This window comes from Artibeus jamaicensis, unplaced genomic scaffold (genome assembly GCF_021234435.1).
Source record: "Artibeus jamaicensis isolate MK-2021 breed Jamaican fruit bat unplaced genomic scaffold, CSHL_Jam_final scaffold_537, whole genome shotgun sequence".
Classification (NCBI taxonomy): Eukaryota; Metazoa; Chordata; class Mammalia; order Chiroptera; family Phyllostomidae; genus Artibeus; species Artibeus jamaicensis.
In genome coordinates this window covers 25,813,269-25,831,799 of record NW_026522047.1, presented here as the reverse complement: position 1 = coordinate 25,831,799, position 18,531 = coordinate 25,813,269, and the positions used below count along the sequence as shown (strand labels likewise).

General features: G+C 33.2%; 1 protein-coding gene across 4 annotated transcripts in view; it reads right to left on the bottom strand.

The window, feature by feature from the left end:
* Positions 1-18,531, bottom strand: part of FSTL5 (follistatin like 5) — a 542,536-nt gene that overhangs the window by 423,870 nt on the left and 100,135 nt on the right. For 2 of the 4 annotated variants that reach the window (XM_053658143.1, XM_053658145.1), the window contains exon 3: positions 10,773-10,806. In XM_053658143.1, coding sequence (XP_053514118.1) covers positions 10,773-10,806 — 34 coding nt within the window. The remainder of the gene's footprint in view (positions 1-10,772; positions 10,807-18,531) is intronic. The other 2 variants (XM_053658144.1, XM_053658146.1) reach the window with 1 other exon arrangement.

Here is an 18,531-nt window from a genome sequence, read left to right as displayed (position 1 = left end):
CATAACTCTGTGTGGATTAACTTCATCTGGGTTCCAGAAATAAACTTCTTTAATGTTTTTTGAATAAGAATGAGGATTATGATAATTTTTGGACTCTCTAAAAGAGAAGCACATCAGAGTGGGTATCAATCTAATTGAGATTTTGATGTGAGAAAACCACATCAACCCAGTGGAAAACAGATGCCCAAGTCCACTGCTGAAGAAGCTGTATTACAACCGTCCTCTGAAATCCCACAGGGCTTATGCTGACTGGGACAAGAAATGGGAAAAGTCTATTTTCTTTGGATTTAAAGGAACTAGATAATTGATTTTTTGAGTTTTAATTCATTTAGACTTTAATGTCTTTGGGTTTTAACTTACATGGGGATTTAGTTTTCTGATTAAATTTCTTTAATGGCTTCCCCAGGCTTCAAATCAGAATGAGATTGATAATTATATTTGAGGTTTGGCCCTTTTTGGAACATGTTTATAATTTTACATAATCTTGATATAGAATTTTAGATAAAATATCATCTACAACATGGCCACGACATAATTTGAGAAGTGAAAGAAAATTAGAATGGATTTTCTGATGTGGAAGGAGTAGCCTTAAGAGTTAAAGCTATTTTTTCTGACCCATTTCAGCATCTTCTGGGGAAAGATCTACCCTAATTATCAGTTCATCAGCCGCCGTGGTTAACACTGGCTTTGTGACTTCATGAACTTCTACAACTGCCCTGATAAATTCCAAGGAGGAAGGTCATACTGCAAATTGATCACGGCTTTAACAACTTAGTTAAATGCTTTAAAGTAAAGTTTCAAGAAATCTGGATGAAGAAGGTAAAATTCTCTTTCTCCTTACCATGTAATAAGTCAGTCTTTTCCCTTCAGGTCAGTCTTTTGCAAGTTCCTGCGTGGTTACCCATGCAGGCCCCTCCCGCTGTGACCGAGATCAAGGGGCCTGTGGTGTGCAGACCACATGCCAGATGGACTGGACGCTGTCATCCTGTAGATTATCTGCCAGCGTGTTCCTTCCAGAAGGACCGGGCAATAGCCAAAGTCTTTGCATCATCTCTACCTGACTGTGTTTTTGTTGTTGTCAGATTTCACTGAAGACTCAAAGCCCTCAAATATAAGTGAAGGCATTTTTATTAACAGTGTCTGCTGATATTTCCAAATTCTATTATATTACACTAAATCTATTATAAAAGATGCCTGCTTCCTAAGAGATGATCATGTAAAGGGGAAGTTACATTAGGTGCGCGACAAAAGTACCATGACTCAACATACGGTTCCCATTGCCACTGTGAAGACCAGTTTAAACCAGGCTAATCTTGGAACACCAACGACACTGGTCTACTGGAAGGCACATGATTTTCTTCACTTTCTCACTGTTTAATTTTATATATTCAGCAGACTACTTACTAAGTCAACATAACAGGATAAAAAGAAGACAAAGTCAACAGGAATGTAAAATATGTTAGGAAAGGAGACAACAGTGGGTAGTACTTTCCCCAGGGGTCCGGCACAAACAGCACCCCTTTTTTATTACAAAATATTTTAATACAGAAGCATAAGCTTGTGATTCTTTAATATAACAATATCACACCGAGGAACACCATATAACAGTTGAGGTGAAGTGTTCAAATCACTGTCCATCATGTGCGAGACAGTAACGTCTTCTACTAACCACAGTCAAGCAGGTGTTACTTCTGTCAGACTGTCTACGAAGATTGGTAATAAGTCCATGGCACCTTCAAGTTTGTCAAAATTTGGATGCATCCCATGTAAGTCATTGTTTCTCCAAATGCAGTCCCTTTTTTCTAAGCTTCTCCTAACTCAAACATTTCTACTCATACATCTTTCTTAAGTGGTATTTTCCAACTCATTATAGCCTCTCAAGCAATACTGACAGGGACCAGGAAATTGGGTTCCTGACCTGGGCCCCTTGCTTTAAGCACCCCCTCTGGCCCTCCTTCAGCTGTGCTCCTTGTGGCAAGGCAGTCAGCTCACGGGGCAGTTCATGGGGCTAAATCCAAGTCTGTGTGTAGCTCTCTTCTGAATCTTGCCCCAGTTTTTGGACCCCAGAATTCCCTGACAGTGGCCCTAAGCCAGCTTCTAGGACCTGCACAAGCCACTTCCCAGAAAAGAGCTTTAAAACAATTCCCAAAGGGAAGCTGTCATCCTAGCTGTTGGATTCAGATATACACTGTGTTGGCCATAATCCATGAGAGGAAAATTCCTTTACCCAAAACTGTGCTTGTTTTTCAATAAGAATTTCATAAAAGGTCATGCTTGTTTGAATCTGTTAGGAGAAACCTAAAACATATCCAGGAGTCTAACTGCAAGGGAACCCGGGAAATGCAGCTTTTAAATCACTAGACTTAGTAACAAGACTATAAAAAAAGGCATGCTAATTGACGTTTGAGAGGGTTGTTTGGCAAACTAATTCACAGTATTTACTACAAAGTGATTGCAAACATTTGAGAAACAAGGCTATCCATTACCATTTCCAAGAGAAGAACAGTGAAAGTTTATTTTGCAGAAATATATGCATATACAAGAATGTTTAATTCACATATATAGAAATGGTGATGCTGGCAAATACACGGCAGTGGGCAAAAGCAGGTTTACATGAAGCACAGTTAATTCTTGTCCTATTAGTTATTAATTATCATTTTATTTCCCATTTAAACTCTAAACCTACTTTTGCCCATGCTTGTAAATATATTGACAGTCAAATTTACTCCTTTTTGCTTATAAAATTCTTCTAAGAGTTATAGAAAATAATGCATGGGAAACACTCAGAGTAAGAACTATCAGTAAGGAAGTATTCACAAATGGTAAATATTTATATATATATAAAATGAAGATGAATCACATGAAGTACCTTACATAGGAACTAGCACTTATTAATCACAGAAATTGTAAATTACCGTAATTATTCTTTTTAATTATGAGTTTATATGACTTTTAAAATGGCCATGCATTAACATAGAAAGAAAAAAATTAATGTCTTTCTCTATGCATTGGTCTATATATTGTATTTTTATATAGTTCTTTTGCCTTAGAAGCAAACTTATTAAAACATCCTGCCATGAAAGAGCAACAGAGAGGCTATGAACAGGAGACACTGCAGATGCACTACTCTACTTTTACTTGCAGCCCAGAGGATAACGTAGGAAGAAAATACTCTCTGAATGATGGCCATAACTGTGGGGATGGCAATTATAAGTGTTTATTGAGTAGGTGTTTTTTGTACCCCTAGTATTCTAAGTGCTCTGAGAGACACTTCTCCATGGGTCTCTTCCATTTCTGCTAGTCTTAATTGAAGAAACACTGTTTTTTTATCCTAGGGTTTCTTTTCAGGAATTTTGTATAGTTGATCTCCTTGGAAAATAGAAAAGGTGCCTCCCTCTGGAGCAAGAAGCAAACTTCATTTCCTGTCAAGTGTAATAAAGCAAAGTTCTCTCTATGGGGCAAATGTGTTTTCTGTTCATTATAAAATATTTGTCTTTCTAAGCTGATGAGGGCAGAGGGGAGCAATCCTCTCTAATGATGGAAACTGCTGCATATACAGGAATCACCTGGCCCTCTTCTCACAGTCCAATGGAAACAGCCTCACATGCTGGTACACTCCTTACTGCTGCCGCTATGAGTGATAAACTGCTCTTTGTCTCAAGACCAGAGCCTCGTGTCTTCTGTCAGCATCCTGGCAATGATGAAGTTCACTTGTTAGATTGTGAAGAGGGTAAAATCTCAGACCATGCACAATTCTTGCTAAGTTCTCTGTATTTAATAACTTGTGTAATCACAAAACAAGTCATTAACATTGAGAAGGAACTATTATTACCCACATTTTATGCAGATGAGGATGTTAGTGCACTCAATTACACCAGTCTTCCATATGTTTACCTTCAAAGCAGTGTCCACTATATCATACTATTTTTTCCTATGGTGGTGCATACATCACAATATATGCGTGATAAGAATAATGGCAGTCTAAGAATAAATATGACAGGACACCTAGAGGTTATTTAATAAGTCAGATGCCTCCAAGTTTAGAAAATAATGTGAATTATAACCTAGAACTATGCAAAGAAATAAGGCAAAATAAAATCAATATGTCTTGACCTCTAATTAACATCTTATAAAGTTTAAGCTTATTTTTTCATAAATATTTTTCTACCATGGATGCATTCATTATAAATGGTTGCAGACATTTCAAAACACATTGAAATAATAGCTCACATAAACCAAGAGTTTTCATTCTACTCAAAAGGGTCATATACTTCAGCTCATTTGATCCTTGAAATAGCATTTTGTGGCATATTATATTCATATTACAGTGAGAATATGAGATCAAGTCCTTAAGTGAGGATAAATAATTGAGCCTAGGTATGTTGTGTCTACACCCCATGATCTATCTTGAAAAATATTATATAAACCAGTGCTTCTCCGAATGTGCTTCTAAATCTCCAGCACTTTGAGACTAGCTGTTTCCTGCAAGGGGATTAATGGAGAAAAGAGACCCTTGGTCAAATACAATGCATATGTTTAATGAAGCAAAGGTAAGTATTCCTAGAGAATTATATAGAAATTTTCCAACATCACAGTCCATATTTGATGAGAGTTTTTGCCTTATTTTCCAATGTCCAATGGACAAGGATTTCATGTACCAATCATTTAAGATACAATGACATATTTTTTCCAGTAAAAATGTTTACTTTTTATCCTCTAAGGAATTAAGAAAGTGTTATCCATGTAATGAGTTAGAGTATGAAATGCATCCTACAATAATTTAAAAGTGAAATTACTTGGTCTTTGAAATAATAGGTAAAACTTTAAGTTGAATAATCCATCACAGTTAGACAAACAGATGTACAACTTCGCCTAAGAGAAGTTACTAAATATAACTACTCACAGAGTTACAAATGCTTTTTATATAACATTTATATCCTTCACACTGCAAAAATTTCAAGTAACTACAAAATACTTAAGTACTATTACATTATAAGTTAAGAACTTAGATAAGAAGGCAGAAATAATTATTTAAAAAACCAACTAAATATACTTCTCTAATGTAGTCAATTTTTATGTTGAAAGTGCCTGGGAAGACGCAAAAAAGAAAGGATAGACCATATAATTTTTAATTGACAGATAAAACAGAGCCTTGTGTCAAAAAATGTAATTTTCACCTGAGCATTTCAAGAGATGCTCTTTCATAAAGGCTAACCATTGCAAGTAAAATTATTTTGTCAAGCTGAGTAAATGAAGCCACGAAACACATTTTAGTTAGTATTACCTGACATTTTTTGAAACATGATATTCAACTATTTCAGGAGACAGTTTGTGAAATTTGTTAAAAAACTTATTCAAGAGACCATTTAGCTCTATTAAAAGTCTAGAATAAAGGTATTTGTATTGGTGATTGAAGAGAAGATCAGTGTTGAGCTGTAAGTGTGCAGGTAAAAGACTATTGAATTACATAAAGAAAAGTTGATAAACCATATTCATTTGATATTACACACAGCATTAAATCATTATTAATTCAGAGAAAAAAATTAAATGCAGTCATTCTGGGTTGTTTTCCCCAAATACACCAAACCTATTATTCCTTAATTCATCTGTGTAGCACTGCCCCTGGTGGCCAAAGTGAGCTTCCAAATCACCCAGAAACCAAAATACAATGGTTGGCAAAAGCAGGTTTACAGTTGTGAGTACCCACAACACAGAGTTAAAGCAACTGTAATAATTCTAACCTTCATGTTTTTCTTCCCTATGAACAACTGTAAACCTCCTTTTGACCTACCCTGTAAATGACCCATTGGATGAGATGATTTATTGGTATCTTTTAGAAAACTACAGAATATATGCAAAAAGAGGGGAGAATGATGATGTGGTTGACATAATATATACATTGAGCCTTCTTGTCATAAAAGAAGAACACAATCAAACACTTTTTGAAATGCCTTGTGGTTGATGTTAATAGCATTTGGTGGAGAAATGTTGTCTTCCTGTGTTCTCTGGCATGAGGACATGTGTCAGGATAATCTAAAATTTACCAAGTTGTTTAAATAATGTTTTTTTAAAGAATGAAAAATGAGCATTATCTTAATTACCAGAAGAAAGTTATGCTCTGAACATGTATTCAATAAAATCAATATTACTTGAAAGTCATCAAGTAAGGCATTTGGAGGTATTATTTACATTATGTCCAGAAAAATATTTTCTATTAATTTACTTCTCTTTTATGGAATTATACATTAAAATATAAATTGTTATATGTTTGAAAGTCTGTTAAAGTAATAATTACTATCCAAGTAATATTATATTTAGTACTTCCAAATTTTGCATTTGTGTGTTAGTTTTTCAAAAACTCGCATTACCACAAAAATTCACAAAACAATACTTGCATAAAGAAATATGACTATATTTTAATAGTAAAAGATCATAAATGAAACAGATGTCAGCTAATTAAATCATAAAAGTCTGACAATGTGTTCACAATAATTAAGAATTAAATTTTTAATTGATTTATTACTCAAAAGTAAATTTGTATTCATATTGTTAAGTTAGGTGTACAGTAAAATGGATTGAAATATGAGATATTCATTTTAGTAATTAAAGAGTTGCTAGTAAGTCATATATTATTAAGATGTACATATATGACAGCATTTTTTCTTCAAGGTAATCAATAATCACTCATGGAATACATTTTGCCCTCTTTTAATTTCCAAATTTTGTTTTTAATAAATTGAGTAGAGTAAAAATAGAATTGTTCTCAAATATTGCAATTGTTATGGTGTAAAATGTATATATAAAACAATTATTATCCCCTCACAATTTTACAACACTTAATTATTTTTAAAGAATTATTATTATAAATATGCCTTAAGTAAATACACTTGTCTGGGGTTTATTCTGAATTATTGTTCACCAAAAGCAAACAAACAAAATGATCGATACTTTGGCTGACATTTTCTAAAGGTGAATTTCCTTGTATTTTAGGTACTGGGACTCCATAAGGACTATAACTACTAAATGTGATAGACAAAGCCCATATTTTTCATAAATCCTATAAACAATTGTGTGTCCCAGCAATAGCTTTCTTAATTGAATACCGAAGAACATAACATTATAATCCATTGAAAATATGGTGACTTTGAATTTTACATAATAATAAAGATATCCATTTTATATAAAGGTAGGAATATATTTTATTTTCTAAACATAGAGGTATGAAATAATTAGACAGAGAGAGTCCTAGAAGGTTCATAGCTATATGAATAACTATCTTTTAGTATTACATAATATTTTCATTTGTAAATGGAATGTATTCAATAGTTTTACAAACAAGAATTTGAAGGTCTGTTCCCACCTACTCACAGTTCCTGACTGGCTACTTGACCTCAAAGAAGTGAGCTAACCTCAGAAACTCTGTGAGATTATTCCAATTTAAAAAGTTTAAATATTCAGGCAACTCAAGACAGGAGTCTCTCATTCCAACCACACAGAAGTACCCCTCTTCCGCCTGATATATATGCATCTACCCCTGTACACATCAGGTCATTTTCAGTGCTCTCAGTCTCCAATTCTGTGATGTAGGAAATAAAGGGAAAATTGAACACATGACTGTGTAAAAATAAATAGAAAATAGTGTGTATGTACATCTGTGTGCTCATATGTGTGTATGTGTGTATAAAGACCGCAGGGTCCATAGTTCTTTGATAGTATTTATTCTCCAAAATACACCCTTTTAATTTGATGATGTATGGTCTTAACACAGTATTTGATTTTATTGTTCAATATATGTAAAAATTATGTGCCATAGGGAGAAAATTCATGCACTTTACCTTTTTCATGTATACAAATGTATATAATATTTGCCATGTAAAACCTATTAAGAATTATAGAGTTTTGAAGGATAATTGTTTGTAGTAATAGCATTGTCCAATGTCCTTATAGAATTAAAAGTCTTGGGATTTTGGATATGAACAGGACATTAATATTACAGGGTATGTTATGCTATTATTTATTGTAAAAGAGAAATTACTTCTGAGGTGGTAAGGCACTTACCCAAGATCACAAGTACTAAGTAACAAGTTGGCACAATTCTTACATACACCCTGCGGAATATTACTAGGCTGCCATTATTATTATCTTTTTCTTAAAGTTAAAAAGCACCAAGCAGTATTTATATAAATTAGCAGTAAAAATGATATTTGTAACCATTAAGGAAAAATAATGCACAAATAATAAAATTAATATAAAATGTTGTGTATGTTTATCCATGAAAATGTACAAAGCATTGCTAACAGCAGTATGTTAAATTTACCTCACGTACAACCAGTAATTGGTTAAATAAAATATGACCCAATTTATAATAGAACAAAATGGTAATATTGATCTATTTCCTTTGTGTGCAGTTTTTCAAAATGCTGAAGTGTTTGAATGCTAAATCTTAATAATGTGTGTTTGAGTATTATAATGAGATAACATACATTTTATGTAAAAAGTTCAGCACGGTGTCTGACATCTGTTAATATTTAAGAAAAGATAGTGTGAACATAACATGTGACCATTAGGAAACTAATTGCAGGCTTCAATATCCCTTAAATATTAGAGACTTACCCAAAATATAACTGGGAATGAAAAGGGAGTATATTTTCACCACTTTTGAATGGGAAGAAGCAAGAGTGTCCATTGGGAAAAAGAGAAGGGAAATGCTACGTGATGAAAACAAGTGGGTCTCTCTAATTAACAGACAAGTCAAGTAATCTCTGGTCAACAGAGCAAGGGAGAAGCTGATACTTAGGAGCATGACCAAATGCCACCTTTCCACAATGATATTTTCCTTCTGATTACAGTAAATATTTTACACTATTTGTGAAAATTAAAACTTTGTAGTAAGTAGACAGAATTTTTAAGCTATTTCCTCAAAAACTGTTACTGTTGCATCAAAACATTGAAACAATAAAGCCTAAATCTCAAGATTAGGTTTTAACTCATATAACAACAGGCAGTCTAAACACACAATCAATTGAGAATCTAAAAGCATATTAAATCAAAATTCACTTTGTCAGTTGAATTTCAAGTAAACTTTAGAATATAAAAATAGAGTAAAATGTACGTTTCATGGTATTTCAAAATATTAGAATAAGATCATGTATGAATGTCAAATAATCAATTAGATAATAGAATTGCAAGTTTCCAAACACTTCAATATATATCTCTACATGTGATATAGAGATCAATTTTTCATTGGAGAGAAAGAGGTATCAATTTTGCATTGGAGTGCTTTAGCTGCTAATATCATTTCAAGGTCACTGGTATCATGAGGTTGAAATTGTTGTCATAAGCAGAAATAGGTACGGAAAGAGTATAGAAGGTATAGAAGTCTTTAATTTGAAGATTAAGGATTTCCTCTGCATACATACATGATATTATAATAAACAAGATCTGGCAAATTTGATTACCACTTATCCCAGAGAATTCCTAGCTGAGAATTAGTTACTAGTATCATATGAAGTCATAGCTCACATTTCAATAATCAGTTACCAAGTAAGGTACAATATCTGATTTTCAGAATTTTTGTCATCTACCAATGGGTAAACTATGGCTTCCATGGTTCAAAATGTTTTCTCTTAATACTGACATATAAACATTTTAAAACGGTTATCCGTAATTTTCAGTAAGATAACATTTCAAGATGATTTCCGTAAATGGGCAAAAACGTAGAGTTCCTCTAAGCAGAGCTACACACACGGTCTTGATGTAACTGAGCATCTCTGACTTACTTAGAATACGGTAGTCTGCAAGCCAGAGTTCTGAACCATGTGTCAGCCAGCGACACTGAAAGCAGCAACACACATCATCTTGAAAATTTTATTACATAATAAAAGAAAACATGTTCTTAGCAGTTGGGAAATAATTTCTACTACTTTAGATAGCATGATTTATGTACCCCAAGGCAATAAAGCATCAAGAAGAAACCTACACTGAACTTATTTCAACTATAGTAGAATTATAAATATGATTTAAGGTTAACCTGAAACACAAGGACCTTTCCTGAGAAGAAAGAAGTGCACTCAGCATGCTTACAATGCTGACAGCATTAAATGCACATCATCCAGCACACCTTGGAGTAGAAATTCCCTTTTGCAACACAAAAGCATAAAACTTTGAGTTAATATGAGTGTTTGGGGGATAAATAAGTATAATAATTTCACATATAAGATAAAAATCCATGCTTTAGTTTGCTGACAAACAGCACAGTTTGGTAAGGTTACGATCTACTTGGAATCATTTGCTATCACAATAAGCAAACTTCAAAACTTAACAATGTCTTCATGGGAAAAAAAGGTCTCCCTGGGTCTCACTAGAGTTGATTATGCCACACTAAAAGCTATCACCAAATTTAATGGAGAAATAGATATTTTTCCTGCTTTTCAACAGAAAATAAAGTGAGGTAAGAATGACTAAACAATTAGTTCTCCTTTAGGTGTATTTGAAAAAGTTCATCTGCTATATCATCATCGAGGGGAGGAGCACCATTCTTATACACAATGTTTGGTGGAGGAGTTCCATGAGAACAATTCAGGGAACACACAGAAAGTTGTGTTAAAAGTTTCCCCAAAGGGCTCATAAGGCTTCAAATCACACTGATGATTAGTTCTCATTGTCTTCTAAGTTTTAACTATATGCTCAAACTGGCATCACACATTTTATATTTCTTCACTTATGCTTACATGAATTTATGAGACTATAAACTTAAAACAATCATTCCTTACCTTTGATTCTTGAACTTTCTTGACTTTTTTCCTGCTGGAATTAAAACAGAAATAGATCAAAATCTGTAAGTAGGTGTTCAACAGCATGATATAAATGATCAGTGAAACTAAAGACTGCTCTAAATGTTTTGCTGTACATACACCCAGGGGTCATTGTAATACAATTCTCATCTTAATGAATAATTATGTCAAATATTTTATTGAGTAGCAATCACTCTTAGTGAACACAAATTCCTTTAAGAAATCAATACATTATATGAATATGAATTTATAAATAAATGAACAAATGGTTAATGAATAAAAAATAACTTAGCATGCCCCTCAAACGCCTTAGGCCATTCTATTTAATTCCAACAGATTATGAATGATGTCTTCAGAATTTGCTTTCAATATCTATACATTAATGATAAATTGTTGCCAGGGGGAACAGCTTATGAACAAACAGTGGAGACTTCACCAAAAAACACAAGGGATATTTCAATTGTCTTTCCTTCAGTTAAACTTAGACTTGGTCCCTAAGTCACTTCTCTAAGGCTAAAGTTGACAACAATTCTATTATTTATTCAAATATTTCTTCAGTCAGACCTGTCTTTCAATTTGACATAGTCCTTATTCGTTACCAGGCAACCCTGAAAGAATTATCTTGCCTTCTGTTTTTAAGTAGAAATTGTGCACTCTGTGAGTTCTCGATTAATATTCATGCACAGTTCACTCTGTCTAAAAGTTTCAGGGTCTCAAACTAAAAATAGCTTTGAAATATGTTTCTAATAAAAAGTAACAAACATACACACACAGAGACCTGCAGAACTGTATTAATGCCAATATATTTTGATAAAATTTATATACATAGTAAAAATATAAAGAATTTATTTTTGCTGTAAGCATTAATCCCAGAGTAAGATTTTAAGAAAATGAATATTGACAAATGAACATTTGTTGGACCAGCTAATCCCATGTATGATTTTATTACTAGGGCACTTTTGTGCTCCAATTCTTGTATCTTGTATCTTATCCTAACCCTTCCTGCCTTTATGTTTGAATGCTATTCTCTCCTTTGTTAATTAATTGAGTTTTCTAGTTATGATTTATTTTTAATTTGGAGTATCTGTTGCTCATTTAAAGTAAAATTTAAATATAGATAATGTGTTTCAAAAATACATTTTCTTTCATAATTATAGGACAAGCAGGCTTAAATATTTCAAAGAGGTATCTGCAATTAAAAATTCTATCTCTCACCTCCTCTTTTGCCACTCATTTATTTGGTCATCATTTTTTCAACAAATATATATAGGTTACTTTTATGGGTCAAGGATTGCTACCAGTAACAACATAAAGAATGAACAAAACAGAAAAAAATATGTCCTTATGAAAAGAGAATACTGAATAAATGGTAATGTTCTACTTGTGTACTTATTTATTTTTAATTATGTTTATTGGGGTGACACTGGTTAATAAGATTGTATAGGTTTCAAGTGTATATTTCTATAATACATGATTTGTATGTTTAGAAAAAGAATGTGGTAGTTTTGCAGTGAATGACTATACTTTTAGATAGGTTTACTACAATAAAATGAATTTTGAATAAAATTCTGAATGTGATGAGAGGATTCTCCAAACAGCTTCATCACAACAACGTGTCCACTCACGAATCACCTCTTGTGCAGAGTTTTTGATGAAACATTACATCACCTGGGTGACTCAGCCCCCTACAGCCCATCCTGTGACTTACAGCTTTTCCCAAAACTAAAATGACCTTTGAAAGGAAAGAGATTTCAGACAGTTGATGAGATTCCAGAAAATACCACGGGGCAGCTGGTGGTGATTGGGAGAACTGTGTGAGGCCCCAAGGTGCCTACTTTGAAGGGAATGAGTTATCATTATCTAATGCACAAAGTTTCTTGTATCTTGTATCTTCTTTAATAAATGTCTCTATCTTTCATATTATATGGATGGATACCTTCTGGAAAGACCTCACATATCTGGGGAAAACATGTTCTAGGAGTGAAACACAACCGCAAATTTCCGGAGGTATAAGAGTTCTTGGCATTGTCAAAAATACCAAGGAGACCAGTATGACTGCACTGAATTGGGTCAGGAGTTTAGCAAGAAATGTAATCAGGGAGGCAATATGGGCAGATAAACTTGCACTTGGGACATTTGTCTGATCTTTGTTTTTCACACCGAGAGACCTGTTAAAACACTGAAAGTTTCTTCTCAGAGAAACACCATTATCTGAATGGCATTCAAGTAGAATCATTCTAGCTACTGAAAACAGGTCAAATAAGGCAAGGGTGAAATTAGAGGAACCAATAAACAGTATCTTGAAGCAATCTAGGTGGAAGTTGATAATGGCATAGAGCAGAATGGTAGCAGTGGAGTTGGAATATCTGTTAGAGCTGAAAGACTTTCTGATAGAAAAATGTTGGGTGTGAAATAGAAAATCAACAGGGTGAGTGTTAAGGGCTCAGCCATTAGAGAGAAGGAGTTCCCTCTGACTATGACAAAGATGGTTGAAAAAGAAGCACTTATTCTTTCTTCACTTGCTTTCTAGTACTGTCTTACTCTGTGAATTTTTCTTTCATTGTCCAGCCACCCCTGTTCCATTTTCTTTATTCATTCCTCTTCATATTCTCAATTCCCCAATGTGAGTTTCCCAGACATTGAGCCTTTATCCTTCTTCCATACAGTTCACTCCCATAGCGATCTTACCCAGCCTACTGGATTTTAGTGTACCTTTCTCATAAGAACTCTCATATTTATATCTCTAGCCATTCTGCACCTACAAACTTCAGAATCATATCTTCAACTGTATTTTTTAAGATTTTATTTTTATTTATTTATTTTTTTAGAGAGAGGGGGAGGGAGAAAGACAGGGAGAGAAACATCAATGTTTGGTTGCCTCTCATGTGGCCCCCACTGGAGACCTGGCCCACACCCCAGGGATGTGCCCTGACTAGGAATCAAATTGGTAACACTTTGGTTCACAGCCCATCCTCAATCCACTGAGCTACACCACCCAGGGAATCAGCTATATTTCTGACATCTCTACTTGGACATCTAATAAGAGCCTATCTGTCATAGCCAAAACTGAACTCCTGATCTTCCCTTACTTCTTTGGCCATGTTTCTCGTCGTTCTCATATTCTTCATCTTTCCATCCTTCTACTTTGAGTTGTCCCCTCAAAGTAAATGTTTTCTACTCTCTCAGTAGATAAAAGGCCTGGAATTTTCCTGGGTTTGATATTTGCCTTTGGTTTTACTTTGAATATCACTCTGAGGATGCAAAGTAGGCATGTGATTAAAATGTCTGGATCTCAACAAGACATGTAAATTTAGAAATCAACTAGCCCCTGTATAAATCATCAGTACGGCAACTAGAAAACATTCAAATGTTAGAGTCAAATGATCTAGAGTTGAGTACTGGAAACAATGTAAAAAATAGTAAGTTGAGTCAGGCAACTAAAGGAATGAAAGAATAGATAAATTATAGGAGAAAACACAGGAAAGAATGGAATAATAAAATCCCAGGGTACATATTTATGTAAGAGGGAAATATTCAATGACATAAAATTTTTCTGACAGGTCAAGTAAAATTATGTCTAACACAATGCCCACGAGATACATTAAAATCAACAGAATGACTGAGTTCAAAAAAACACATTTTTGGTGGTACCATGGGCTTGTAATTGAAATGGAAGTTTTTCAAAGAAGGACAAGGCAGTTGAGAAATGTATGAAATAGTGAAAATGAAATGGGAGAAACATAATGAGGAAAGAAAGTCCTAGGATGGAATGTAGCTAGAAAGTACAGTCAAGTTTATAGAGGTGGTGTATATTTTTTGTTGTTTACTTGTCTTTTTTGTTTTTTTTTAGTTTTCTATTTTATTTATATTACTAAAAACTGAAAGTGTCTAAATGATAGGAGGTGCATAATAAAAATTGAGAGGATTAAGATAAAAGGGATAGATTTTATGACTGATTGTATAAGAGTAGTGAAATGGTAGGTGTGATACAGAAAATAAGTGGGAACAAAATTTAAATAGGAGAACCAGTTCTTCTAATATAACAGGGGGGCACAGGAAAGTGTGGTCATAAATACAGTAGGTTTGTAAGTTTGATACACTGATTTAAACATGTGCAATCTGTGATTTATTTCCTTTTTGTAAAAGAAGAAAAGTCCACTGAGTGATGTAGAATGTTTTGTCAGAAATCTGAAGAAATAAAATGGATTTTAAATGCACTGCTTTGTGTTTTTCTATGAGAGTAGAATAGAAGAACAGCTTGGTATTGTTGAGTCCTAAGTTTTACCATCATAAGTTTGCAGTGGTATGAATCTTAGTCATATTTAATTACAAATAGGCTTAACACCCACTGATATAATAAATACTTCATTACATTTATTTCTTAAAATCCAATTATCAATTTATATATTTATATATACTTATAAATTACCAATGAAAACATCCTACAGACTAGAAATGATTGAGAAGAATTACTTAAAGAAGACCAAGTAGTTATTAATTTATTGGATTGGGGAGAATGGAAACAGACTGGCAAAGTAAGAAAAAGACAACTACTCCATTTACTGCCAAACACTTATTAGAACCCTTTTAGTAGAGACATATATATATATATATAGTTTAAGACTTTGAAATAATACCTTTTTAACTTCTTTCTATGACTATGTTGTACTATTCACCTGGCAAAATATATTTTCCACCATTTTATTTTAAAACAGTTTTATATGTTACTTTTCAAATAAAGCAATGTTAAAGAGAAAATTGTGATTTTTTAAAAATTATGTGAGAACTCTTAAGTGATCAGAAAGTTTATTACCCTGTCTACATTATATATTTGAAAAATACTTTTTTATTAGAAAACCTTAGTTCTTGTTTGTAATAGCAGAATGCCAAACTCTTGGTTTAACTCAATTTTAATATTCCTTCAAAGGGTTTTATGATAAAGCACTCTTGTATTAAAATAAGAAATTTATTTTGGTCAGGTTTACTTTGTACCACACCATTCTTGGAAGAATCCCAAAGTGCTATATTAATTACATAAATAGATTCCATGAAATTCAGCTCAATGATAGAAATGAGGACACATGGACAAAAACTAAGGTGTGGGGGAATGGGAGGGAGGTGGGGAGCACTGGGGGGGTGGGCTGGGATGGGAGAATAAGACAGAAAACTGTACTTGAACAATAATTAAATAAATCTAAAAAAATTAAAAAAGAGAAATAGGCAAATAGATTCTTATAGACAGTATAATAAAGATTACTAAAGATAATCTGGACAGAAGTATGGATTCAGAGGAAACACATAATTTCATGATAAGATCTTTTAATTATTTTTTAAAAACAACACAATAAGTGGAATTAGCTAAACCACTATAAAACTAAGACACATAGAGGTACACAGTAGTTTTTAAACTGGTATGTTTGATAAGATCTTTTCACTATTTTTTAAAACAACATAATAAGTGGGATTAGCTAAATCACTATAAAATTAAGACAAGTAGAGGTACACCATAGTTTTTAAACTGGTGTGGTGGTTTTAGAGTTTCTACGCACACTAAAGTCTCAGCAAATAACATCAATTCACAGGTTGCTAGTCCCTTAAATGGTCAGAATGTTATTACTCTGGAAGATATTATTAAGGATTTTTATATCCAGTATTACATTTATGGCACAGCATTTATTAGCATCCAATGGTGGCTATAACATAATAATCACTTTGCTATAATCAAAGGTCAAAACTAGGTATTTGGCCATAATAACTTCAAACATAGTTTACCCATTATTTTCTTTCTCACTTAGAAGCATATGCTCTCTAGGAAGAGAAGCAACTATCTAAATGCTAAGTACATCACCTCCAGCAACACAGCATGAGCTGTAAACATTAGACTATCAGTGAACTGTCCTCTCATTCCATAATATAAAGCTTAAATCACCTTAACAAAAAGGCATCACCCAAACAAGTAAGATCTGTCAATAACCCTTTTTAAAAAAACTTTGTGAATAAATAATGAACATATATAAAAAATAAAAATTTTGGTTGTATACCAAAAATATACAAAGGTAAAGATTACTAATTTTAGACGTCTGCTTAGTTTAAATAAGTTCTGAGAACGCTTCCCTTCCCGTTGATGCAATTATTGTTTGCCAAAAAAATATCACCAAACAAAACTTGCAAAGTGCTCATTTGTAGTAGAATAGTCATATTCAATATATGTTTAAGATTTCCATGTGCTGTGTTAAAAATATAAAATATTACAGTTTTTTATATATTTCTCATAACTATTAAGCAATAAGGATTGTAAATTCATAAAAGTCAGGAATAGGAGACTATTTCAGTAGAGCCGCCCCCAGTTATCTTATAATGAATCTCCTCTACGCCATTTTGATGTGTAGCCATGATCTCCTTCCCATGAGCTTGACACACACATAGGCACACACTCTCTCCAAAACATACTTTTCTGTACTCATTTATTTAACTGGAAAATAAGAGATAGTGGCAATCATAATGTAGCATATCTAGCCTCTTCATTCTTGGAGACATAGCTATATTTCCAGAAAACTGTAATGGTGAATTTTCAGTCTACTTAGTTTAATCACAATCTTCTTAATGTTTATTTAAAATAGTTTCTGTCATAATTTGAACCATGTTCTTAATCCATTATCATCACCACAACAAGCCTCAACTCTGGCTACTTTATCTGAAACAGCACCTCTATTACTATTTTGTTTCCCTAACTTTTTGTTTATTCTCAGCAGAATTATTACTTCCAGGAATAACATATATTTATTTGTGCTTTATGTGTTCTCTTTACTGAAACACGTTCCACAAGCAAGAGACTATGCAAACTTAGCTGGTACACGCACAGTACCTAGAGGAGTATCTTCAAGAGCATAAGCCCAGTTCCTAATCAAGTCTCCAAACTCTAGAATTTAACAGCTTAGTGGAGGGACAGGCACACACAAAATATATGAAATCAAATGTGACATTCAAGAGTTAAATTGTATATAAAATCTAGAGGGCTCAGTCAAAGAACAATACATTCTTTCTTAACTTAGGCAGGGGAAGGAAAGCTTTGAATATATGGACTACTGGGAAATACACAGAGAGAACATGGGATTGTAAGAATAAGTAGTTGATCTTTGTAGTCAGTGGAAAGGATTCTACGTAGAACATACAGAATGACCAAAGTTACCAGTTCATCAGAGTGCATGGTAAGACTACAATAAACAGCAAATAGTGGGCAGTGGTAGTGCAGAGTTGAAATGGTAAAGTTGGGATGGTAATGAGACATGCACCAGATTTTTAAAAAATGAATCTCAAAGTAAAAACAAATTTGCTCACCAAATCCCTTCTGTATTCAATAATATCTGTACTGTGTTTTATTACACACATAGTATAATTAAGCTTTAAATATCAAGCTTACAAGTTTTATGATACGTTTATTTGTATTTATGCTTAAAATAAAATGATTATGGGAAATTCATAATTACTTTCATCATTTAAATCTAATTGTAATCATCAGATAGATTTTTTTGTCTGATTTGTTTTTAACCAATAGTCTGTATGTTCAAGTTAAATGGATAAAATATACTCAAAGACAATCACTACCTCATGTGTCAAATACAATCCATTAGAATGTGTGTGGGGGGGGAGTGGTGGTGGGAAAATGGAGACAACTGTACTTGAACAACAACTTACAAAAAGAAACAAACTAATTAAATTAAATTACTTTTAAAAAAAG